General features: G+C 37.8%; 1 protein-coding gene across 1 annotated transcript in view; it reads left to right on the top strand.

Annotated features, from left to right (window-relative positions):
- MACROD2 (MACRO domain containing 2) overlaps positions 1-21,641 on the top strand; it is an 895,210-nt gene that overhangs the window by 507,822 nt on the left and 365,747 nt on the right. Inside the window, exon 5 of the mRNA XM_010000182.1 lies at positions 14,442-14,563. Coding sequence (XP_009998484.1) covers positions 14,442-14,563 — 122 coding nt within the window. The remainder of the gene's footprint in view (positions 1-14,441; positions 14,564-21,641) is intronic.

The raw sequence follows: 21,641 nt of genomic DNA on the forward strand, positions 1-21,641 counted from the left end.
ATAAAATTAGTTTCCTTGGGTATATAACATTGCGTTCATCTCTATACTATCAGGATTTACATTTATACTTTGGATTTTTGTTTGCTTTTTTTTTTTTTTTTAATTGCACTTCATAGCATTTGAGTTCAGCATAATTGTTTGACTTCCCCATGAACCCTCTATCACATTATCAAGGATCTGCACTTCCAGAGCTTGTTAACTGGGGCTTCTGTTCAAATTATTAGTGAATTGTTCTGTACTAAGATCAGCAAATTATAAGTAGTAGTTTTGTTTGAAACTAAGATCTTGTTAGTCAAGGGCTTTTAAAAGAAAACTCACATCAGCATTCATGTTGCTTTTCAGACTGTTTATTTTAACTGATGATGCGTTCTCATTGTGTTATTGTCCTAGTCACATTGTGATGAGAAAATAGAATTAGACCTTCTGGTACCTGTGTTTCAAACCATGTATAAGTTAATTCTACCTGACTTGTTCATCAGCTGGTAATTGAAAATATCAGCAACAGTTTCCATCTTAGTCACAAGCTCCAACAGTTTGTTTGTGCCTTTTTTCAGGATTTAGCAGAAATGAAGGCGTCCTTACTTTGGCCATCCCATTTCAAGGGCTGTTACTGAGTTTGTTTTTCTTGGACATGAACCACTGTTGAACACATAGCTACTCAACTAGTTTCCACGATCTGTTGTCCTGTAAAGTAATAAATGGCCCAAGTTTTCTACATGCTAATTAAAATTCCATTTCTTATGAATTCCGTAATCGAGAGCAAGTCATTATGTGCTTTGTTGATTCTTAAGTGCAAAGATAATTGCAATGGGCAGCATGAAAGTGGTTTGATTATTGCCTGTCGACTCTTGTGAATTCTAATAGGTCTAATTGCATGGCATCAATTCATCATCTCAGCATCACTTCTTTTTATTATTAGCTCTCTGAATTGTAATGTGCTCATAAAGAAGTGTAGTAGTATATCAGGGTTGACATGGTACCTGGCCTATTGTAATTTTCTTTCCTTACCTAATCTTACTATTGAAATTAGAAGTTTATTAGACAGTCTCCCTTTCCAGAAACTAGTTTTTTAAATTGTCTTTGTGAAGAAAAGGATACTGTCTTCCTTTGAATTTGCGTTTGTAATTTGTCTGCTAAATGACAGTCAGTCCTATTTTTTACTTTTCCAAATCATTCCCATAAATCCTGACTGTAATGGGTCGGCTGCAAAACATCTATCAAAAGCTTTATGACAGGATTATTTGTTATTGCTGAATATTATTTAGATGAAGTGGAATCTGTAATGAGGTGAAGTTCACAACAAAAACTTCATTGATTGAGAAGTAGAAGAAAAGGAGTTCTCAGATATATCAGAATTTCATTCTGTGGGAAATTAGGAAAACAATTGGTTTTATTGGGTGTCCTTTTTTTTTTTTTTTTGCTTTTTTTTTCCCCTTAAAGCAAGGATATGAATTCAGAAAAAGTTGTAGCTGAAGATAGCTGTAGAGGAAATCACAATTTTGTAACTAAAGATTACAAGGTTCTGGATTAGTAATTTTCTATTGATTTTCTGTGTGTTTGCAGTAAAAATTGTAGCTTCTCCAAAAGATCAAGTTTCTACCAGGCCGTAGTATTACATACATTTAAATTTTAAAACATTAACAGCACTAACATAAGCTTATATTACTTATTTCTGAAGGGTTTCCTCTAGAGTTTTCTTATCTTACAAAGATACCTTTGTACTTATGGTAACATTTCACCTTTTTTCTAAAACTTGGTGAGTGTAGTGCAGTCACTGTCCTAGATTGCTCATCTGTTGCCTCTTCCATCTGCTGCTAAGGCGCTGGTATCTACAGACTTCTAAAAGTACTAATAGTCAATGCTGCAAAGTGACCCAAGTCATGCTGCAGCGCAGCCATGGTTAAGCACTTTACCGTGGAAATGGCACTGATGATGCAATCCATTTTAGCTTTTTCCAATGGATAACTTTCAGACATGGCAACTGCATTGGAAGCATTCATGTCTGTAAGGTCAGGAGGTTCACCATTATTAGTATCAGGCATTTGGCTTACCTTGGAAAAAAAAGATTGCAGAACATATGAAAGCACACATCTGTGTTTCTTTTGCTGCTGTCTTGCCTGACGTGTTTTTGCTTGCTTGACCATATATTCCTCAGCTGGCAAGGTCAGCCAAATTGTTTGCTGCTTTATGTGTGTTTTCTAGCTTTTTGTGAACAGTAAGAGCTGACATTATTATTGAAGCAAATGGTTTCACTGTGAAAATATCAGTATATCTTACTGTCAGCCCACGCAAGGGGAACATGATGCTGTGAAGTACAACTTTGCACACAGACTTCCAAACATCCTACCTAATCCTCAGACTGGTGTGAAAATGAATAATATGAGTTTGCAGACATATGTCCTCTTTTGTCAGAGAACTGATGCATTAAGCTTGTGGGCACAGCGGGTGGCAAAGTAACATTTTGTCTCAATAACAAGTGCAATAACATTTACAAATATTTTTTCTCTATATGGTTTTCCAGCAATTGACCAGTTCCCCTCAGCAAGGCACAGCCTTGTGTTTGGAAATGGCATGTTGTTCTGACACTTGTGACCCTTGCAAGCTTTAGTTTTGCCACTTGTTTGTTTTTGGTTTGTTGGGTTTTTTTTCAAGACGCTTTCCTGTGTTTACAAATAATGGTACCATTTCTAGCCCCTTCCTTTCTCACTCTCAATTCCTAAACCACAACAACCTCTTAAAGTGACTTTAGTTTGAAACTCCCTACTAGGGGATTATAATTAAATTCTTGTGACAGGCCAGTGGGATGCTACAATGTTCCTTAGAACATAAGTTGACTGTATTTACATCTGTGTTTCTTTTAACATCAAGGCTAAGCTCATGACTGTCCTTCAGCAGCTCTTTTAGGTTGTTACATGACTTCCAGAAGGTTAAGTACTCTTTCTAATTTGAGCTGAACAAGGTATGACACCAGTGTTTTTCCAAGGGCTCTTCCTACTGATGCTCTTTGACACAGAGAACATTAGCAGTGCAATAAGTCTCTGTAAGTTTGTAATACATTTTATCTTGACATTAAAAAAAAATATATAAAAAAAATGAGTTCCCCTGCTTCTTATTTCGGTACATTTCCTCCTACTGCAGATTCAACTCTTTACAACTTCCACTGATGCAAATCATTCTCAAGATGTTTTTCAAAGCTTATTTCTCACTTGAATCCACACAAGCATTATATATTGTACAAAATATCAGGCCACAATTTTCATTAAATATCCTTGTTGGAATAATTTTGTTTCTCTGCTTAGCTTTTGTATCTGCCGGCACTTCTAAGCACATCTGCTGGAGCCTTTTAGCTCCTTTCCACCTCAGTGGTGCCTGCCCATGTCATTGCTGAGCTAAGCTGCCATGTAAGCAGGCAGCTGCTGTACCACAGCTGGCCAATAGCCTGGTCAGAGCTTATGAGAGGGTGTTTATGCCTTACCATTAAATATGGCTGAGTTAGATGTTGTGACACAAAGGCAATCTAGATAAGTCAAAGGAGTAAAGATGGATGGTGTTTTCTTGTCAGCACTTTGTTTACTTTTTGCTATTCCTCTCTTCTGGTGCATGTATCTCTGAGCTGGAAGGGAGCAGAGATCTGAAGATTCCAGAGCAATGCTTCTGAAAGCTCAGTTCTGCAAAGGTTTCTGAAGGAAAGCTGATACAAGCAGGGCCAGCATTGAGGAGAGAGCACCATAGTCAGACACAACTCTATCAGCCAGCACAATGGCTTCTTTTGAAAGAAGACCCCCTCAGCTGCTGCAAGGTATATCCCACCACCCGAGTTGTGGAGGTAGTTCAAATTTAAGGAGTCCTGAGAATGAGCAAAATGTAGCTGGGAAGTCATGGACTGTGTCTTTTCTGCATTGGGCAAAGGCTGCGGTTGACTGAGGGTACGCAGAGTGGAGTGCTGTTAGGGCAACTGTACCTCTGCTGTACCCTTGCTCACCAGGCAGTGGACTGGCTCTCAGCCTCTCTTTGAGCCTTATGTTTACTGAAATAGTTGTTGGTTAATAATATAAATTAGCCTGTTTGCTCATTTTGTTTGAAGTATTTGGAGAAGTAATAGCTGTTTATTAATAAAGCATGCAGGTAGCAGGATTGAAGCACTGAAGTTCTCTAAATCTGTTGGTTTTTCTTTAGTCTGCATCTATGGTATAGTATAGTCTGTGTAAATAAGCCCCATCCCTCATCCTCCCTCCCTTAGGTTCAAGCTTTCTAATGCCCCCATTATCTACTGGGCTTGCTTTTAAGCCAGGTTGTAGAGCAGTGAATTCTAATTGCTAATGTTTGTTTCATTGCCAGACAATGAAACTATCTTTCCAACTTGAGAGCATCTCTGGGGAAGAGACTGAGAGGAAATGGTCGAAGGAATTTATCATGGATGCTTGGCATGCACTGCATTCCCACAAGTTGATATCTGGAATATGTTGATATCAGGAGGGCACTTTAGCATGGTTTCAGCTACCTGAATTAAAATAAAATTGATGATAGAAAGAGAGATTCCTCTTCTAGGCATGAAGTCTCATGTTACGGTTCAAAGAGCTGTCCAGTTATTTCACTTATCACACTTACATGAAGCAATTAAAGTGGCACTCCCAACCTGAAATCCAGTCAACTTTAAAAAATTAGTTAAACTTAGATTTAGGTAGTGCATATGTCCGTGCTTCCAGTGATTGTGTGTGTTTTGTGAGTTTGGGAGAGAGGCAGTGATAATAAATTTGATTTTTCCTCTTTTCATTTTTTTTGTGATGGGCTCATAGATGTAGCAGGGGAAACTATCTTTAAGCAAAGTGACTGTAGACAGAGGTCTGTGAAATGCAACTTGCTCAAAGTGCAGAAGAGGAACACTTAGGGTGAGGTAAATTGGAGATACTATTTTTTCTTGTTACAATAAAAAGGTAGCAAAAAAAGAGTTTTTTTTTTCAATTATGCCACTTAAAAGATGAAATAATGAAGATTCAATCCTTCACCACAGAGGTGTGCTAGTGTTTGGATTCTTGCTTATCTTTAAGGAATTATCTCACCAATTCCAGTGGGACTGCTCCCAGGCTTGAAAGCAGTTTGGAAGTTCAAGCTATAAACATCATGTTTAATGCTTATGAGGAAAATACAGTATCCCTTGGATAAAGTGCAGTCCTGTAGTATGGTTCACGTATCTCCTCAGCTGTGTCTTTTTACACTGGGGACAATGCGTTTTAAGAAATATTTAATGGTTTCAGTCTTGTTGTTTCTAACTTTCGCCTTCTGCATTCACTCCTCTTTGAGAGGTGATAAATGCTACCAACAGGTTTCTCAAGGCTCTCCTGTCTGTATTCCCAGAGCATTGTATTTTTGTCAAGGAAAATATTAAACTTCCCTTGCATGATTTCTTAAGTGTTAAGTGTTCAAACTTTAATCAGGCTGACTTAGCTACCACTGGTTTCTTTAGAAGATACATGGAGAGTGCCTGTAATTTAATCACTATTTTCTTAAAGATATGCAAAATTCTTAGCAAAGCATATATTTTCTGATGTGAAGGTTACATAGATTGGAGAAGTGTCACGTGAAAAAATAAGTGCTGTAATTCTTGGAGATGGAAGAAGTTTGTTTATTCTCAAGAAAACGTGTTAAAAAAGTAAATTAAAAATGAGCACGACAACTTTTTGCAATATGCCATTGTCGAGGAAGAGAGGCACCACATTGAAGCTACAAGTATAATCAAATTTTCCTTAAAACTTTAAATTATACTTTATTGCCACTTTAAGAAGCCCATAAAAACTTCTCATTAAGGAAACAATTCTTTCAGTCTGATTAAAAGGAAAAATCTTTTTGCCTGAAGTGATCTGATTAAAAACTTTTTACCCCTTCATTAGATAAAAATGGCACTTTCCTTGCACCTGAGATTATGTTGCTGTTAGTGTATGATTAAGGATTATTTAGTTTGGTCTCCTGGAAACTTCTTACAATCACCTTTCCTTTCAAATGAAGATCAGAGTTTTGTAAATGTTTATGCTGACACTATTAAATTTCACATGAAGGACAAGTATTTTGAGTGATTCAATAATTTCAGAAAGGGAAAGAAAGCCTTGAAGTATTGGCAAAACAAGCCATTGTTCTGCCATTTGCCATGCAAATTATTTGGGTCCTGTTTGTATTCAATACTCAGTTGGAGATTTTTCATGGCCATGGAAAACATGACATGTCAGAAAAGTTTTTTTATTTTCTTTTTACTGTAGTTCTCTTGGGGTGACTTTTGTTTCAGCGCCCCTGCAGTTATTTCAGACAAATAAATACGGTTTAATGGGAAATGTTAGTAATGTTATCGGAACAGAATTTCCACAAAAAAAAAATCCTTAAAATAAAAAATAAATGTGGGGTTTTTTCCCTATTCCTTGTTAAATTATTATAGCACTCTGTAGCACTGTTTGGCATTCAGGGGAAAGTGGAAGAATTCCAGTTCTGAGAGTAAAACTTTTCTTTATAAAATTAGCCTGCTACTAAGTTTTGTAGTGAGGCTGAACTGGGGGTTTTGTGTGTTGTGTTTTTTTTCTTCTCCTCTCCCCCCCTCCCCCCAAAAAAGGCATATCTATCCTTAAACTGCAATGCTCAGCAGTGGTAACTAAATCAGCTTTAACAGAACTGTATTGGACACTGAGAACAGCTCAGAGGTCTGTGCGTTAACCAGCTGAGAGCATTAGCTCATTTACAACTTCTGTGTCCCTGTAATTAAATTCCGAATGTAGAAGTGAAGATAACTTAAATACCAACATATTTGAAATATTTTTTCCATATTTTTATGACTTGGTGTGTATTTCACGTATTTTAGGGTAATATTTGCAAGCTCCTTTTTTGAATAAAAAATCAAATGTGGTTAAATATACCTTGAATTTATGTGGCTAGTGTTATATTCTTCATCATGCTGTGTATCTTGGTTTGAAGTTTTTGTGGAATGGCAGACTGAAATTCTCTCTTAATTAGTGTCTTAAGAACTCTAATGAACTTGCAATTTAAGAACAAAGTGCTGAAAAGCTGACCAAAATATCAGACGAACTAAACCCAAACTTACTCCCAAACATCTTTTGATGCTCAATAAACAGAATGAGAGAATCTTTGTGGCTTGTACTTTCCTACATACATAAACCAGAAGGCAGATCAAGGCATCTTTGTCTGTAGCCTTGTCCATTTGTAAAGAATGACAGAGAAAGGTAGGGAGCATTAATCGGATCAAGGGGGTCACTTGGTATGTGTTTTCTGAGCTGCTCTGTGAGGACAGTGCTTGGGGGATCCTCTGCTGCTACAGCAAAATGAGGTTTGCCATGGCATGGTAAGGACAGAATCTGCTTGGGGCAAAATTTCATTTTGTCTGCTCTGTTTTCCTAGGTATGTTAAGGACTTTGAGTAGATGATTTGTAGAGGGGAACAAGGCTAACATTTGAGCGTTTCTTCTGCAAATGCATGAAGTCCAGATAGAAAAAAGAACAGAAAAAGCAAGTCATGGATGTTATAATTGCATGTTAAGTCATGTCATGTTTATGCCATACTCATTTGTATCACATCACATTATGAATATCCCAAATGGAGCAATCGCCTTTTAGTTTTACATGTATGCAATTATTTCCATTGAAGTTGTGGGTCCGTCTGTCTAGTCACTGCCGTGACATCTGTCATCATAATACTAGATTGCTTTGGAAAACCTATTACTTTGGGATATAGTATAGTGTCTCTTAATTGCACCGCTTGCCTCCCCTGCCTGAACAGAGCCTACTTTTGTTTCCGACGTTAATGACGAGGCCCTGATGGCAGAGCGATGCTGCGAGTTTGTTGATGGGAGGGGAACTGCTCTGGGATTACTCGGCCATACTTGTGTTTTATGACGAGCACGAGTGCCAGAAATGCTTGGGTTTTGACTTGCGTGACTTAATTCTCTGGCCAGCTGTAGAGGCAATGGTATAACCACTGCAAACAAGCTCTCTGTGTGTTTCAGCTTCCCACGGATGCCAAGTGATCCCTCTCTGCTAAATGCCGGCTATTGAGCTCAGGCTGCTGCTGTTCCCTGAAGGATCTCTCAGGCTCGGCAAATCCTGCGCCTCTCCCTTTGGGAATATTGTTTTCTGACTGTCTCTGCTGTCTTGTACTTAAAATATACAGCTAATGCACAGAGAAGGATGCTGGTTAATAATTTACAATAAACATTCCTTACATTTTCTTAGGCAAGCAGTGCCGTTTAGGTGAAAAATAGCTTAAATATTTTACACTAATGACTTTAGGTTATCATAGCTTTTTCAGCTGATGAAACATTGTTTGGTTCACCCAAGCCAGCTAATTTATCACTGAAAGCAGCTACAAAAGGTGAAAACTTCAAAATGTGCAGTGCCTATTGTTTCATGCCTAAAGAAGTGAGACTGTCTCTTTAACTGTTGATAAATGTCACATATATCTATAAAAAGCAAATAAACACTTCCAAACTGAAGAGGTGTGTGATACCTAATCAAGTTTAGTATTTCACTATCTGTAAAAGAGGTTGTCTTGCATTTAAAATATTCAACTCAGCTATAATCTAGTTTTCGAGACATATACTAGTAACTAAATTAGGCTGTGTTCCTGGAGGATTCATTTAAGTTGAACTTAAATTGACAATTGTTTGTTATACGCTGAATATAATCATTTTATGTGCAAGTGCATGTAACTAGAAATAGGAAATAAACAAGGTGAGCTAGCTTGTATATCGAAATTTTAGGCTATATGCATTCCTTAAGAACAGTGAAATTCAGATTGTACAAATATTTGTAGCTAATTCCATTTCCCATCAATTGAACCTCTGCTGTCCCTTTTCAGCACCAATGTGGTGGGTGCTTATTGTGTAAATCAACTGATAAGATTTACAAACAGAGCCCTAAAAGCTCTGACTTTTTGTCAGGCTTAAATTGTTTTTATTTTGATGGCAAACACAGTGCAGTAGCTTCCTTCTTTAAATTCATTCAGCTGCTGCTGTGATTGACAGGATACATCTTCATTATGTAGTTTGTTAGATGGGCAGATTATGGCTCCAAATAAGAGAAATGTGTAATTGATTCTGGCTGAGGTTGGCTGCTTCATTAACGGCGTGAATGCACCACATACATGTCTGTAAGGGAAGAAATGAGAGAAACTTATTTGTACTTCTTCATTTGTTTGGGGGGAAAAAAGTAATTATGCTAATATTTTTTCCATCTAGTCTCCCATTTACAAAGAACAAGGGAAGGGTAAATTACATCAGAAGTAAATTACCTCAGTCCTTCAGGCTTGTTTTTGAGGCACAGTCGCTTCCCTTCATCCTTTTGCAACTGGAAGCTGGGTTTTATCTTTGCCCACACTGCTCTGTCTCTGCTCTTTAGCAGTGTGGATAAAACCTCATGGGACAAACATCATGGTATGGTATGAGCTGACTTCACAAATGAAGAAGACCAGAGAAAACAAGCTTCATTGGTCTTTTTACATGTAGGGCAGATGAGGTTACATTTTTGACTGGCCTACACTGGAGTTTGAAGGGAGAGTCACTGTGCTTTTGAAGTCTTGATGGCTGAGTAGTGACAGGGGTGCTTGAAATACCCAAGAGCCTGTTACACCTCCAGGTTAGTTTGTGGTGTACACAAGATTCGTTTGTGTGCTTTCATTATGGTGTTTCAGGGAAAAAGAGGAAAGCACTGAATGAAAAAAAGCACATAAGGGTTTGCACATAAGGTGGTGGGTGAATGTCGCAGGTCTGGCTTTAGCTGCTGAAATTTCTAACCAAATGCCCAATAGTCAAATGACTGAAAAGAAAGAAGTAGATCCCATAAGCTCTCCTTGGATCAATCACATGTTGCAATATGAATCTTAGAAATGCCAGTGTAAAAATAAAATGTTGTTTCTGCTCTAAAGAAACTCCAAAACATAGTTGTACAACACAGATACGTGTCGATACTTTCTTTGAACTGCCCATACCTACTCTTTGGAAGGCTTTCTGTAGGAAAAAATATCTTCTTCCTTTAAAAGTATCTCTTTAAAAGTAAGCAGCTTCATTAGCATTAAAAGCAGTTTGATCTATTGCTGTGGCCTGATCCCAGAGGAGAATATACCTTCCTCTAGGGCTCTCCACCTCTGTGTGCTATTAGAAATGTAAGCAAACATCCTTGCTCTGTGTACACAGAGAAAGTGATTTACGAACATGTGGATTGCAGCTTTCTTTTTAATGAAGTTTCTTATCAATGTGTTTGGCTGGAAGACTGACCATAGTAAATCAGGAACTTCAAAGCAGTGCTGGCAGCTTCATTGGACATAAAAATTAAAGTACTACAAATGGTGAGTGTGGCATTCTCAGAGAGCTGACTGTTCCCAGTATTATTCTGTTTTATGTGGTTTTAAAGAACAAAAAAATACATTAGAAGACAGTTTGGGGAAATGTTTATATCCCTTGCTCCTGCTTGACCTCAGTAAGTAATGCTCAGACAGGGAAGGGGCTGCAGGAGCTGAAAGATGAACAGGAACTGTTTGATAACATTGATTTCTACCAGACTTTTCCAGCCAAACTGAATCTTTTGGGAGTGGCTCTGCATTTCCCCCAGTTGAAAAATCTTCACAGGATGAGATCGCTTCTGTTTCATGCTGTTGGGCCTCTGCATGCACAGTCTATCTCCAGCCTCTCATCGTGCTTGTCTCCACGGCCAGTGCTCTCATTTGCATTGCCCTCTGTGATCAATTTGCCTTCTGCACTGAAACTCATCCCTTCACATGTCCTACAATGGTTCTTTGCTGTCACTGAAGTGCAACCTGGATGTTATTTGCTTCAGAAGGGCTATGCACTTCTGTAGGGTGAATGCTTATTCTGGCGGTGGGTAGGCTGGTGTGGAAGGTGACAAATCAGGTTTTGGACATCCACATTTGTCCTCTCCAGCAGTGCTGGAGGTTTGTATTTGGGTGGGGCTGAGTGGTCTAGTGGGTGACAGGAGTAACAGGGCAGCAGCTCTGCCCCTTTGTTTTTGGATAGACAAATCACAGAATTATTTGGGTTGGAAGAGACCTTTAAATGTCAGCTACTAAAACTTGCTACATGAGCAGGGATGTCTTGCCTGTGGACCTCCCCCTCCAGCGCACCCACCCTCCTCTGTCCTCCATCTCTGTAGATTTCTCTGGCAGCTGGGTGAGGGGGAACATGCAAGCAGTAAAGGAAACTATTGTGACAGACAGGCTGAAAGATTGACACAGTCTTTGTAGATTATATTAAAAATAAATGGGTCTGCTTCAGCCTGTGAGGTCTGATTCCCATATACTAACTGCATGGGCTGACAGGGGAGAGCTGTTTTATTTTCTGGTTTGTTTGCTTTATGCCTGTATAATCTCAAAGGGTTTTACCTGCCTGCAAATCTTAATGCTTTGTGAAACAGCTTGGGCAGAATAATATATAGTTTGGGCAATGTATGATTACACTGATTTTGTTGACAATGTGTATAACAATAAATTTATTACTTTCTTGTTAATCTGCTGACGGTGGCACCTTATTAATGCTTGGTCTGCTAGTAAAATCTTACTCTGCTTTCAGAGATTTTCAGAGTTTTTTCTACTTTCAGAATCATAATATTCCTAAGAGAAGCAATTTTTGCCAATGATACTCTAAAGAATTACAAAAGTTTTGATGTCTTGGAAACCAATTCATAACCCTTTTTAGTGTCCTGTCTAAAGAGCCACCTATGATGGGCTTGTAAAATCTGAAACATGAAAGCTAGTAATTGCGTTAAAGTTACCTAGTTACATGAAGTGTCTGATGAGGTGACAGAAGGTTGGTAATGAGGCACCATGCAAATGCTAAACCAGAAATTACTGAAAAAAAGATTACAAGAAAAACATTTCACATTCATTGAGTTGAGAAATTTTAAAATTAATGTTTAGTAATGGACAAATACAGGAATAGAGTTAAACATTTACTGAGTGAAATGCATCTAGAAAATATACTAAGCGGAATTTTATATAGAAAGACCCAGGTAAGAATTTGATACTTAGGCTGTTCCCCAAAACTCCTCCTTATTGTTAAATAATAAATTAATGATTTAAGCCTCTAAGCTTCAGCTTCTAAGCAGTTGCACCTTGAAGTGTATGTTAACTCAGCAGACAGAGGAAAATATTTTATTGTTATTTTATTCATTGTTTAGACTGTCTTTTGAAGTTGGTTTTATAGTCATTCCCTTATTTGCTTTTTGGCTGGTGGGGGTTCTGAATTTGAAAAAATAAATCATGGTACCTCAGATGTTAGTGTCTAGAAATGCAGAATGACTTTGACTGAGATCAGGTTCTATAGAGCATTCCTTCCCCCGTGGTCAGTCATTGCAATTTTTTAAAAAAAACAACCAAAGAACAAGAAAGAAAATAAAAAAAAAGGTTGAAGTTTTTTCTTTCTCTGAATTTGCCAACAGCCAAGTGCCAACACTTCCAAATAGAAACCTTCCTTTGGAAGTTCCAGCCTGAAGGACACTGCTGCAGTCATGGTCTGAAATTACAGTCTTCCCTAATGGAAGTGCTCACACAACCTTATCTCTGCAAGCAGAAGCAAATTTTAAACTAGCTATGCTATTTCTTTTTTTTTTTTTTTTTTTTTTTTTTTTTTTCTTCTAGGTCTTAATACTTTTCAGTTTATTATAGTAGCTAAAATGTGTAAAAAATGTCTCTTTCTGAACTCCTGAGTGAAGCCATTCTGCTCGTTTCCATTGCATGTGATCGTCTTGCTTGTCAGTGGACAAAGACTCAATGTCTACATGATGGTTCAGTAGCTGGAAAGACTCTATGAGGATTTGCTGGAGTCACCGTCTGTCAGTGGTGACATTCAACAGAAATTATCCAATCTGCCCATCCTGTTCCCACAACTGGAGAAAATTACTGTGATCAAAATGGAAAGAAGAGTAGTTAACCTTTTATTTATGTCTCAGTAGTGTTGCTTCTGTATCAGTTGCAAGTTTAGCTCCTGTGAGTTTCAGTTTCTCATCTTGGCTGATTCTGCTGTGTTTCTGGGCGCTGGGAGTCTCTTGACATGCTTTTATTTGCTGAATATCAATAATGTCCAGCTAATGTAAAGAAGAATTTTGTAAATGTTCAAAACAGTATGCCTTGGAACATAAACCATCTTTTTAGTGGTAGAGACCAGGACTTGACAAATGATGTCTTGATTTAAAAAAAAACAACAAAAAAAAAGAGAAGACAGCCCCTGAATTTTAATGTTAGTTTGGCCATTTTCACTTGTGCTTTGGGTATAGGTTGGAGGGAACTAATCAACGACAGCTTGGACAAAGAATAATGGTGCAAATTCTGTAGGATTTCTGAGTAAATTAAAATATTTTGGAGTGTAACAACAGCAGATGTTGCTTGGAAACCTGCCCCATATGGGACAGAAAGACAACCTAACCAATGGGAGCAGCGGTACCGCAGTTGAAAGCATTGGCCTAATCCCTTTTTGTGGCAATGTTGCAAAAAATAGTGCTATTGTTTCTCGCTGCTGCTGTATGTTGTTGGAGATTATAAGGAAGAAAAAAATAAAATATGCCTGCCACCATAACTCTTTCTGTTGTGTTTACATGTGCTAGAAAAGACTGACTTTGAAAAGTAAATGTCCTTCCCTACTAGTCAAGTTAGAGGGATGGGGCCAGGGAGGGTGGGAATAATTAAAAAAAAAAAAGAAATAATGACAGCTTTTAGTTTGTAATTTATTTTAAAGGGATTTTTGTTTGTTTGTTTTACTTCAAGCTTTTTACTTCATTTTTCTTATGGCAACTTTGCAGCATATGATTTTGATGAGTTCAGAGGCATCATACCTAAGATATTCCCTGACCGTACTTTCTCTTTTTCTTCATTAACTTTCTTCAAACAAAATATTTTGGTTTATCACGTGGTGTCTCGGTCTGATCTGACATGAGGGGACAGGAAGTTTTTTGAATGACTAATGCATTCATAGGTCACTACTTTACTTCTCTTAAAACGGCTGCTGAGAAAAGACTTAAGATTTGACAAAAAAGGTGACCTCTGTATCACCATCAAAGTTCTGAGGTTTTGTGTAGTGAACTTTTCCAATGAGAGGACCTTTCAGAGGTGAGAATGCTTGTACAATATCTATAGTTGTACAGCCCTAAAGACTTAGGATGTTTATGAAAACATTTCATATACCCTCCATGTGGATTGCAGTACATGTATAACAAGCATTTAGTGCATTTTTCTTATTTTTTCCTTCAGTCCAAATACTTGAATTAAGCCTTTACTGTTTTTAGTTTTTATTTAATTATTAAAAATATATCTGACTAGGTGGTTTCTAGCTATAATAATTTTCTTACAATATTGATCTTCCCTTTGTGTCTAGGTGCAATGCAAAAATGGGTTGATTTGGATTAAACAAATAAACCAACTTAGGATCTCTAACTTGTTTCTTGCAGATGTGATTCATACTGTTGGGCCAATTGCAAGAGGCCATCTCACTGACACTCATAAAGAAAACTTGGCAAATTGCTATAAATCGTCTCTGAAACTGGCAAAAGAGAACAACATCAGATCAATTGTAAGTACTCTATGAGAATGCTTTTTTTCTCCCCTAATTTTGGTCTTTGTTTTCTTGCTATAGAATAAATAGAAATAAAATGGCAGTCTTCCAGAAGGATTTCTTGCTGTATGTGATGTGAAAAACAAAAGATTTTCAATATAATTTGGCCAAAATAGTTCCTAGATACAAGAATGTGGCTTTTACACAGTGTTATTTATTAAAAAAAGACCTAAGGAGCCACTTGTCAGGTGGATAATGGCACGTAATATTGCTTGCTGAATAGCTGAGAAGTGATTAATTTCTTGCTTATTCTGTCTGCTAATGTTTCTTCCTGAAAATAAAGGTGTTGGTCAAGTGGCAATGTTCATAGCACCCCCTCAGCAAAATCCATCATAAAATAGCACATTATATCATCTTGTATTGAATGATAAAGGTTCTTTGATTGCTTGAAATACCTGTTGCACACATATCTCAAAAGGCCAAATCTTCAAAGTCCACAGAGCAAAGGAGCTGATCCCTCTCCAACTCTGGAGCATTGATTCTGTGGCTCAAACTGTAGCAGCTGAAGTCTTTAGATATCCCTCAGTTAGCTCCCTAAATTTTAACCAAGAGGGAGTTATCACCTGGGCATGACTTCACACCTTTTGGGTCATTTTCGCTGGTTATGTGATAGCATGTGTGTTTGGCAACTTAGAATACACAATCTAAAGAAAGTTAATTGAATCAAAGGTGTTTTATGGGGGTGAAGTACTCAGGGAAAACTATTAACATCCAAAAATTGCAAGTGGAAAATAAAGCTTTTTGAGGAGAGTGGCAGGACAAGCATAAAGCTTTGAGCCTGAATTAGATGTGCCCTTCAGAGCCAAAGCTGATGAATATTGCTTATTTCTTTCTGTTTGGAGTAAACTGTGCTCTTTTTCTGGTGCTGATGTCCTCTCTGTACTTCTCAAAATGCAGTCCAGTGAACCCTCTCTTTGCCAGGATCCAGCCACAAAGAAGTTGTGGAATCTAGTTTAGATGTTGTTTGATATTTGTTTAGTTGTTGGTTGGTTTTTGGTGGTTTTTTTTAATACTATGCACAAAAATTAGAACTGAAAGCAACCTCGTGGTGGGGGGACATGTTTTGAGCCCCTCTCTGGGATTGTTTAAACATACAAGGGTGTTTCTCTGTTCTGCTGTGGTTCTCAGTGGAGGCAGTAAGGTCTCTCTTCTATTGCTCCTGCATTTTTCCTTGTTCCTGCCTTTAGGCTCTGGACAATTACATGTGGTTTCTGAGGCATTCAGGGTAGTAAGAATAAAGTTCCCTGGGGGAGGGGAAAGAAATGGTGTACGAAAGTAAGAATATTGAAATAACCAATTAAAAACTGCAGTGGACATTGGTCAATGCTGGTAGTGCTTCCATCTGTTGCAGTTCTTTAATTTTAGGACATTCTAGGTGGTAGCTTGATATTTAACATGGAATAATAAAGAGTGGATGTTCTCATGGGTTTCATGAAAACTAGCCTTGATAATTTAGTAAGAAAAGATGACTACAGGAGAAATCATCCATGGATTATTTCCTTACTGGTTAAGAGCCGTTGACTGTGCACCTGTTTGAGTTAAAAAAAAACAACTCAACACCCAGACTTGCAGAACACAGCTGCACAAGCTGAATGAGAGCCAAGAGCCATTCATTCATACCAGCATTAAGAAGCTTAGCAAGCAATATGGATTTTAAAGTCCACATGACAGATCATGGACTGTTCTGAAAAGCCTTAAGTCCAGTGATTTCAGTGATGCTTTGGGAAGTGAAGCCTGCTTGAGTATCTACCCTAATGAACAAATCAAGCCTGGAGCAAAGTAAAATGTGTAATTCATTCAATTAAGGAGCACTATATTACTGTGAGGCTGAAGAAAAGAATACAAAATGCAAGTGGGTTTCACAAGATCCAATACAGTAGACATAGAGGGAAAGGAAAGAAAATTAATAAAAATACCTCCAGACTTCTGAGACTGCCAGAGACCCAATAGAGATAAAAGAAGTACTCAAATTGACTCCCAATAGGCAACATCTTAGTGTGGGCTGGATTGTGGCAACAGATATATTTGCAACAAGAAGAAGATAAAAACTGGAAGGAAGAAGAGGTTAGCTGTGTAAAGTAAGGAAGAGAAAAATCAGCTGTGATGACTGATGGAACATTTTGGTGGCTGCTTTAACAAGAAGATGAAATGAGCATGGGAAAGAGGAAAATGAGGAATTTTAAAATAGGTACTGAGTAAAAGGAGAAAAAGCAGTATGATTAGGACATATAAATAAATAAGCATTGATTGTAACAAGCTGTAGTATACGAAAAGAATTAACTAAACCAGAATGCATTGGAGTACTAGCAGTTGTAGCAAGTGAGAAGGAAGCAGGATAGCATGATAGGATTGTGACAGTGTGAATGCATTACTTCAATCAGAAAGAGCAGCAAGTCTGGGGATTAACTCCAAAAGGGAGGCAAAACCCCCACAATTCAAATGGTTTTGAACAGGTATTGTGTAATAGGAATTGGAATTGCTGGAGGCATTATGAATGAAAAATCATGATGGATGGCAATGTATCAAGTTGGGCAGAAAAGTACAGGGTGACTCAGGGTGCTCTGCTAAATGCAGTTTAATTTAACATCTTTATTAATGATTTTTGAAGAGTACACAAACAGCTCATTAATTACATTTACAAATGATGCTACATTAAGCAATGTTGCAAACACTAGAAAAGGACAGAGATATATGAAGATAGTTGAGTACAGAGACTGCAAGTATAACCTCATCCGGCATCCGCTACAGCACCAGAAGGGAGTTTTTGCCTCCACTTGAGTGGAAGATAGGTCAGAACCAGAGCTGACAGCTACAGTGTAACTCGGCATGGGAAAAGATGAAGTAGCATATGGTGGGGAAAAAAAACCCAGTTCACAAATAGTCAAAGGGAAAAGTGTGCTGGAAAACCAGCATAATGAGGAAATAGTCTTGAATAATAAATCTCAAATTAGATATACTTGGAGCAGTCATTGTTTTGTTTCAGTATTACATATTGTTGAGCTGCCTATAGAGAAATGATGGTGTAGAAGTTGTCGTTTCTGTTCAAATCAGACTGGGACAACAGGAATAAGGTTCAGAATAGATCAAAACTCACTTATGTGTATGTGTATCAAGATGTTTGACATACTGAGGGAGGGAAGCAATGTTCATGAAGTACTGTGTGAATTGTGAGATGCTTCTTTAGGGTGGAGAGGGAAAGAAGAACATAATTGTGTGTGTGACAAAACAGCAGTGAAATGATGTAGCTGATAATAATTTGGGTTGTTTTCATGTCCAGGGTGTCCAAGCATGCATGAGAGCAATCTGTGCTAATTCTTGGGGGAGCACTGAAATCTCATCTGAAAATGTCATAATCTCAATGTATAAAAAGGTAGAAGATGCAAAGGGTAAAACCAGAAATGAGATGAAGGAATATAATTAACTGCCAGTCAGCCTGATTGCCAGGGTTCATAACTTATGGGCAGCCCAGCCATGAGTGGGGATTTGCATAGCCATTAAGGCAGGGAGAAGAGCCTCAGGAGCAAGTCTGAACGTCTGCAGGATTGTTCAGAGAAATCAAACAGCTCCTGACATTTGTCTCTGACACCCTTTTTTTCAGACCTTTTCTTTTCAATCTGAGGTTTTGAATGCTGTATCAACCATTTCATACAGGAGTTTCTCTCAGGTCACCTATTCCATCCACTTTTCAGGTTACCGAAGTAAAGTTTGTGTTTGTGTGCCTGACATTCCAGAAAATATGCATCGCTTTTTCCTTCTCACTTGTTCATGTAGCTGTGCCCACTGTAGGGCACTTGAGCTCCTCCCTGACTGTTTGTGTGGTCACTGGCACTGGGACACTGGCACCTTTGCATTGGATGAGTCTGTTATTTATACAATCTTCTGTCTAGTTGAGAGGACACTTGAGACTTTGTTTCTGTTTATCTTCACTTAAGTTTATACAGACCAGTGAGAGAAAAAAGTCTTTAAGGTTATACAAGTAGTTTCTTTTTTTAAGTAAATGGCTGGCATTTAACCAAGTGAAGTTTCCTAAATGTTCAGAATGTTTTCCTAGTAATATAAAAAAATTGAATTTTGATGTTGGTCTCTTACGCACAGTAATTATTGCTATCCTATATCTATTAAATCTCTGCTGCTTGAAACACTGGGAATAGTTTACAGGCACCAAGTAAAAGAAAAAATGGTAAAAATATTCCAGTTGATACTTTTGCTATTTTCCTGTATTGGTTTGTTAAATAAGAGTCTTACAAGCCAATTAATTGTTGGGTTATCAGGTAGACTAGGGAAGTTGTAATCACTTTTTTCAGTCCCCTATTGACACATTAGTGTGAAGTTACTCTGTGTGCTCTGACTTTTTTGAAGGACCTCCTGCCTGATTTACTTTGCATACATTGCTTTGAAGCTTTCAGATACCCCGGAACTTTTTTGAACATCAAGCACTTCCTAGCCACATACTTTATTCAGTCTTTGCTTGTAGTTGAAAATATGTCAATTAATTTATGCCAGTCAAAGCAGGGATTTCAGCTAAACAGACACTTTCTGAACTGCACAGAAATAATAATAAAAAAGATGCCGTGCATTATTGTGGCTGGGAGCTGCATCAAAAGGGCAGTAGAGTGTTTGCAGAGGGGGGAGGAGGTGCTGCTGATCCTCGCCCAGAAGGCAGGGCCAGGCGTCCTCTGCAATGGTGACAGAAATGGTGAAGTTTTATTTGGTTCTTCGAGCTCTTCTGTTGTTCAGGACCTCCTTCAGCACTGCAGTCTTCAGAATCACTTCATGTTGGCAGGGGGTGAATTGTAAAGTTTTAACAAGAAGCATTTCTTTAGACTGTGCTCTCTGACCTTTACCTCTAGGGAGAATTATGACATGGGGTTGGGGGAGCTGGAGGAAATCCTCAAAGAATGTGGCTTTGTGAGTTGCAGAAGTAGGCCTGTTTGCCACCAACAAATATATTAACAGGGCTAAATACAAAATACAGAATTTTTTCTATTGGTTCCCGAGAGTCAAGTAAGAAAGAGTTCATGCTATTTTAGTGCTGTACTAGATTAGTTTGCTGTTGCATAAAAAAACACAAACCAAAAATACCAGTCTGTGTTTCTGCATGGGTGTTTTTGCTATGAATGCAAAAGGTGGTCCTGGTGCAGGAAAAGCCTCTTAACTGGACTTTATTTCTCAACACAACCACTTTTCTCCTTCTGGCTAAAGGATATAAAGGCAAAAGGCTACCTAGAAATATCTCATAAAGAAGAGGACTTATTCAAGGGCTGACTCGCTTATCTTCAGGTCAAGTGGAAAAGCCATTGCTTGGCAGTGGGGTGGACAGTGACCTGTAATGATGGGATATTTCTGGGAGAGTAGGTTGTCCCTTTTGACTCTGGATAAAGTGGGTCCCTCCTGTGCACTCAGCTTATGCTGCACCTTGGTTAGAGTAATTGCAAAACTACACTAAATGAAGTCGAGACATGCTTTTTCAAAATCTGTGTTGTGCATCCATTTCTGGGGTCTTAGGTCAGTGTGCACAATGCACATAATTAGCTGTACATATGCAGTCCTTCTAAATTAAAATATTATTTGACGCTTTGTTAGATAAACATTCCTTTCACATAAATATTAATGTACAAGGAATTCCAGATCATATCCTTTTCTAGGTCTTTTTCCACAAATAAGGGTCATTTGCTTTAATTGTATTTGTTGTCCTGGTGTTGGCCAAGAAAATACCAATACTAATATAACTCATTTGTATAGAAACACAAGCTATTAATTATCCAGAACATGTAAGAATAGATCAAGAAAAGCACCTGCCACTTATCTATTTATAGAATTTAAGAAATAACTGAATTGTCCTTCTAATTTATATAAGCATTTGTCCTCAGCTGTAATTATGGATTTTAAAAATAGACTTTGCAGCTCTTCATTGATATCCTTGATATTTGTATTTACATTTAAAAGGAAGATGTACATCTGACAGGCTGCACAGATTCTTTGAGCTTAATTTGAGCAGAGACATACTTAGCTGCTGTGATGCCTGAATCTTCAGTTGTAACTTACGGACTTAAATTTTAAATATCAATTTCAAACCAGAGTGTTCTTAGCTCTTCCTGTTCTAAATTATAAAATTAATGAAAGAGGGAGTTTTCCTTGAATTGTAGAAGGGCATTTAGAATGGTGTATTCGTAATGTTTTACAGTCTTGCCTTTACCTGCGTTGTTCTCTTATGATGCCTCTGCATCATTAAAGTGATTTTTTTAATGATCGTTTTTTGTTTTTGTTTTTTTTATCTTGTTGTTGTTTGTTTGTTTTTTATTTTTAAGGATACTCACTTCCTTCTGAGAATGTTGCCGTAGCAGTGAGTTATAAATCTGAAATTCCTAAAGGATGACTTTATCATCTGGTTTTCTGATACAGTTTGCTATCCATCAATCAAGAGTTGCTTTGGAAGGAAATTTCTGCAGCATCATAAATCCACTTAATTTGTTTCTTTGAAACACTTGTTTAACTTGTAAACTATGATATGACTGATCTTACAATTTCCAAGAGTTTTTTCCTCAGCTTAGCCTTCCTCTTGTTTTTGCTTGTTAATTTTTTACTTTTCTTAGATATTTTTCTAGATAATATCTTCAAAAATTGAGCTACAGTATTAAGTTTATGAGTTTGGTTAAGTACCACATTGGCTTTTTAAATCTGCATCAGGTGATGAGGTTATGATCTTTCCTTTCGGTTACAGAAAATGCTATAGCTGGGCATTCTTCTGCTAACCCAAGGTGAACCTGGTGCTGTGTTTTACATATGTTCCCAGCATTTCTTCCAAAATTACCTTGGCAGATTGAATTACAGTCCTGTTTCTTCAATAAGGATTTCATTAAGGATTTCATTAAATGAGATGTATCCAGCCACATCAATTACGAGTTGTTACACCCAAACAGAGATTCTCATTCAACCGGGAGAGACTGAGGAACAATTGTAGCCCTAGGCAGAGGTTCCTCAGAGAGTAAGCTGGAGTTTGTAGTGAATTGTGCACTGAAAGTGAGTTGATAACACC

This window comes from Chaetura pelagica, unplaced genomic scaffold (genome assembly GCF_000747805.2).
Source record: "Chaetura pelagica isolate M959 unplaced genomic scaffold, ChaPel_1.0 scaffold336, whole genome shotgun sequence".
Classification (NCBI taxonomy): Eukaryota; Metazoa; Chordata; class Aves; order Apodiformes; family Apodidae; genus Chaetura; species Chaetura pelagica.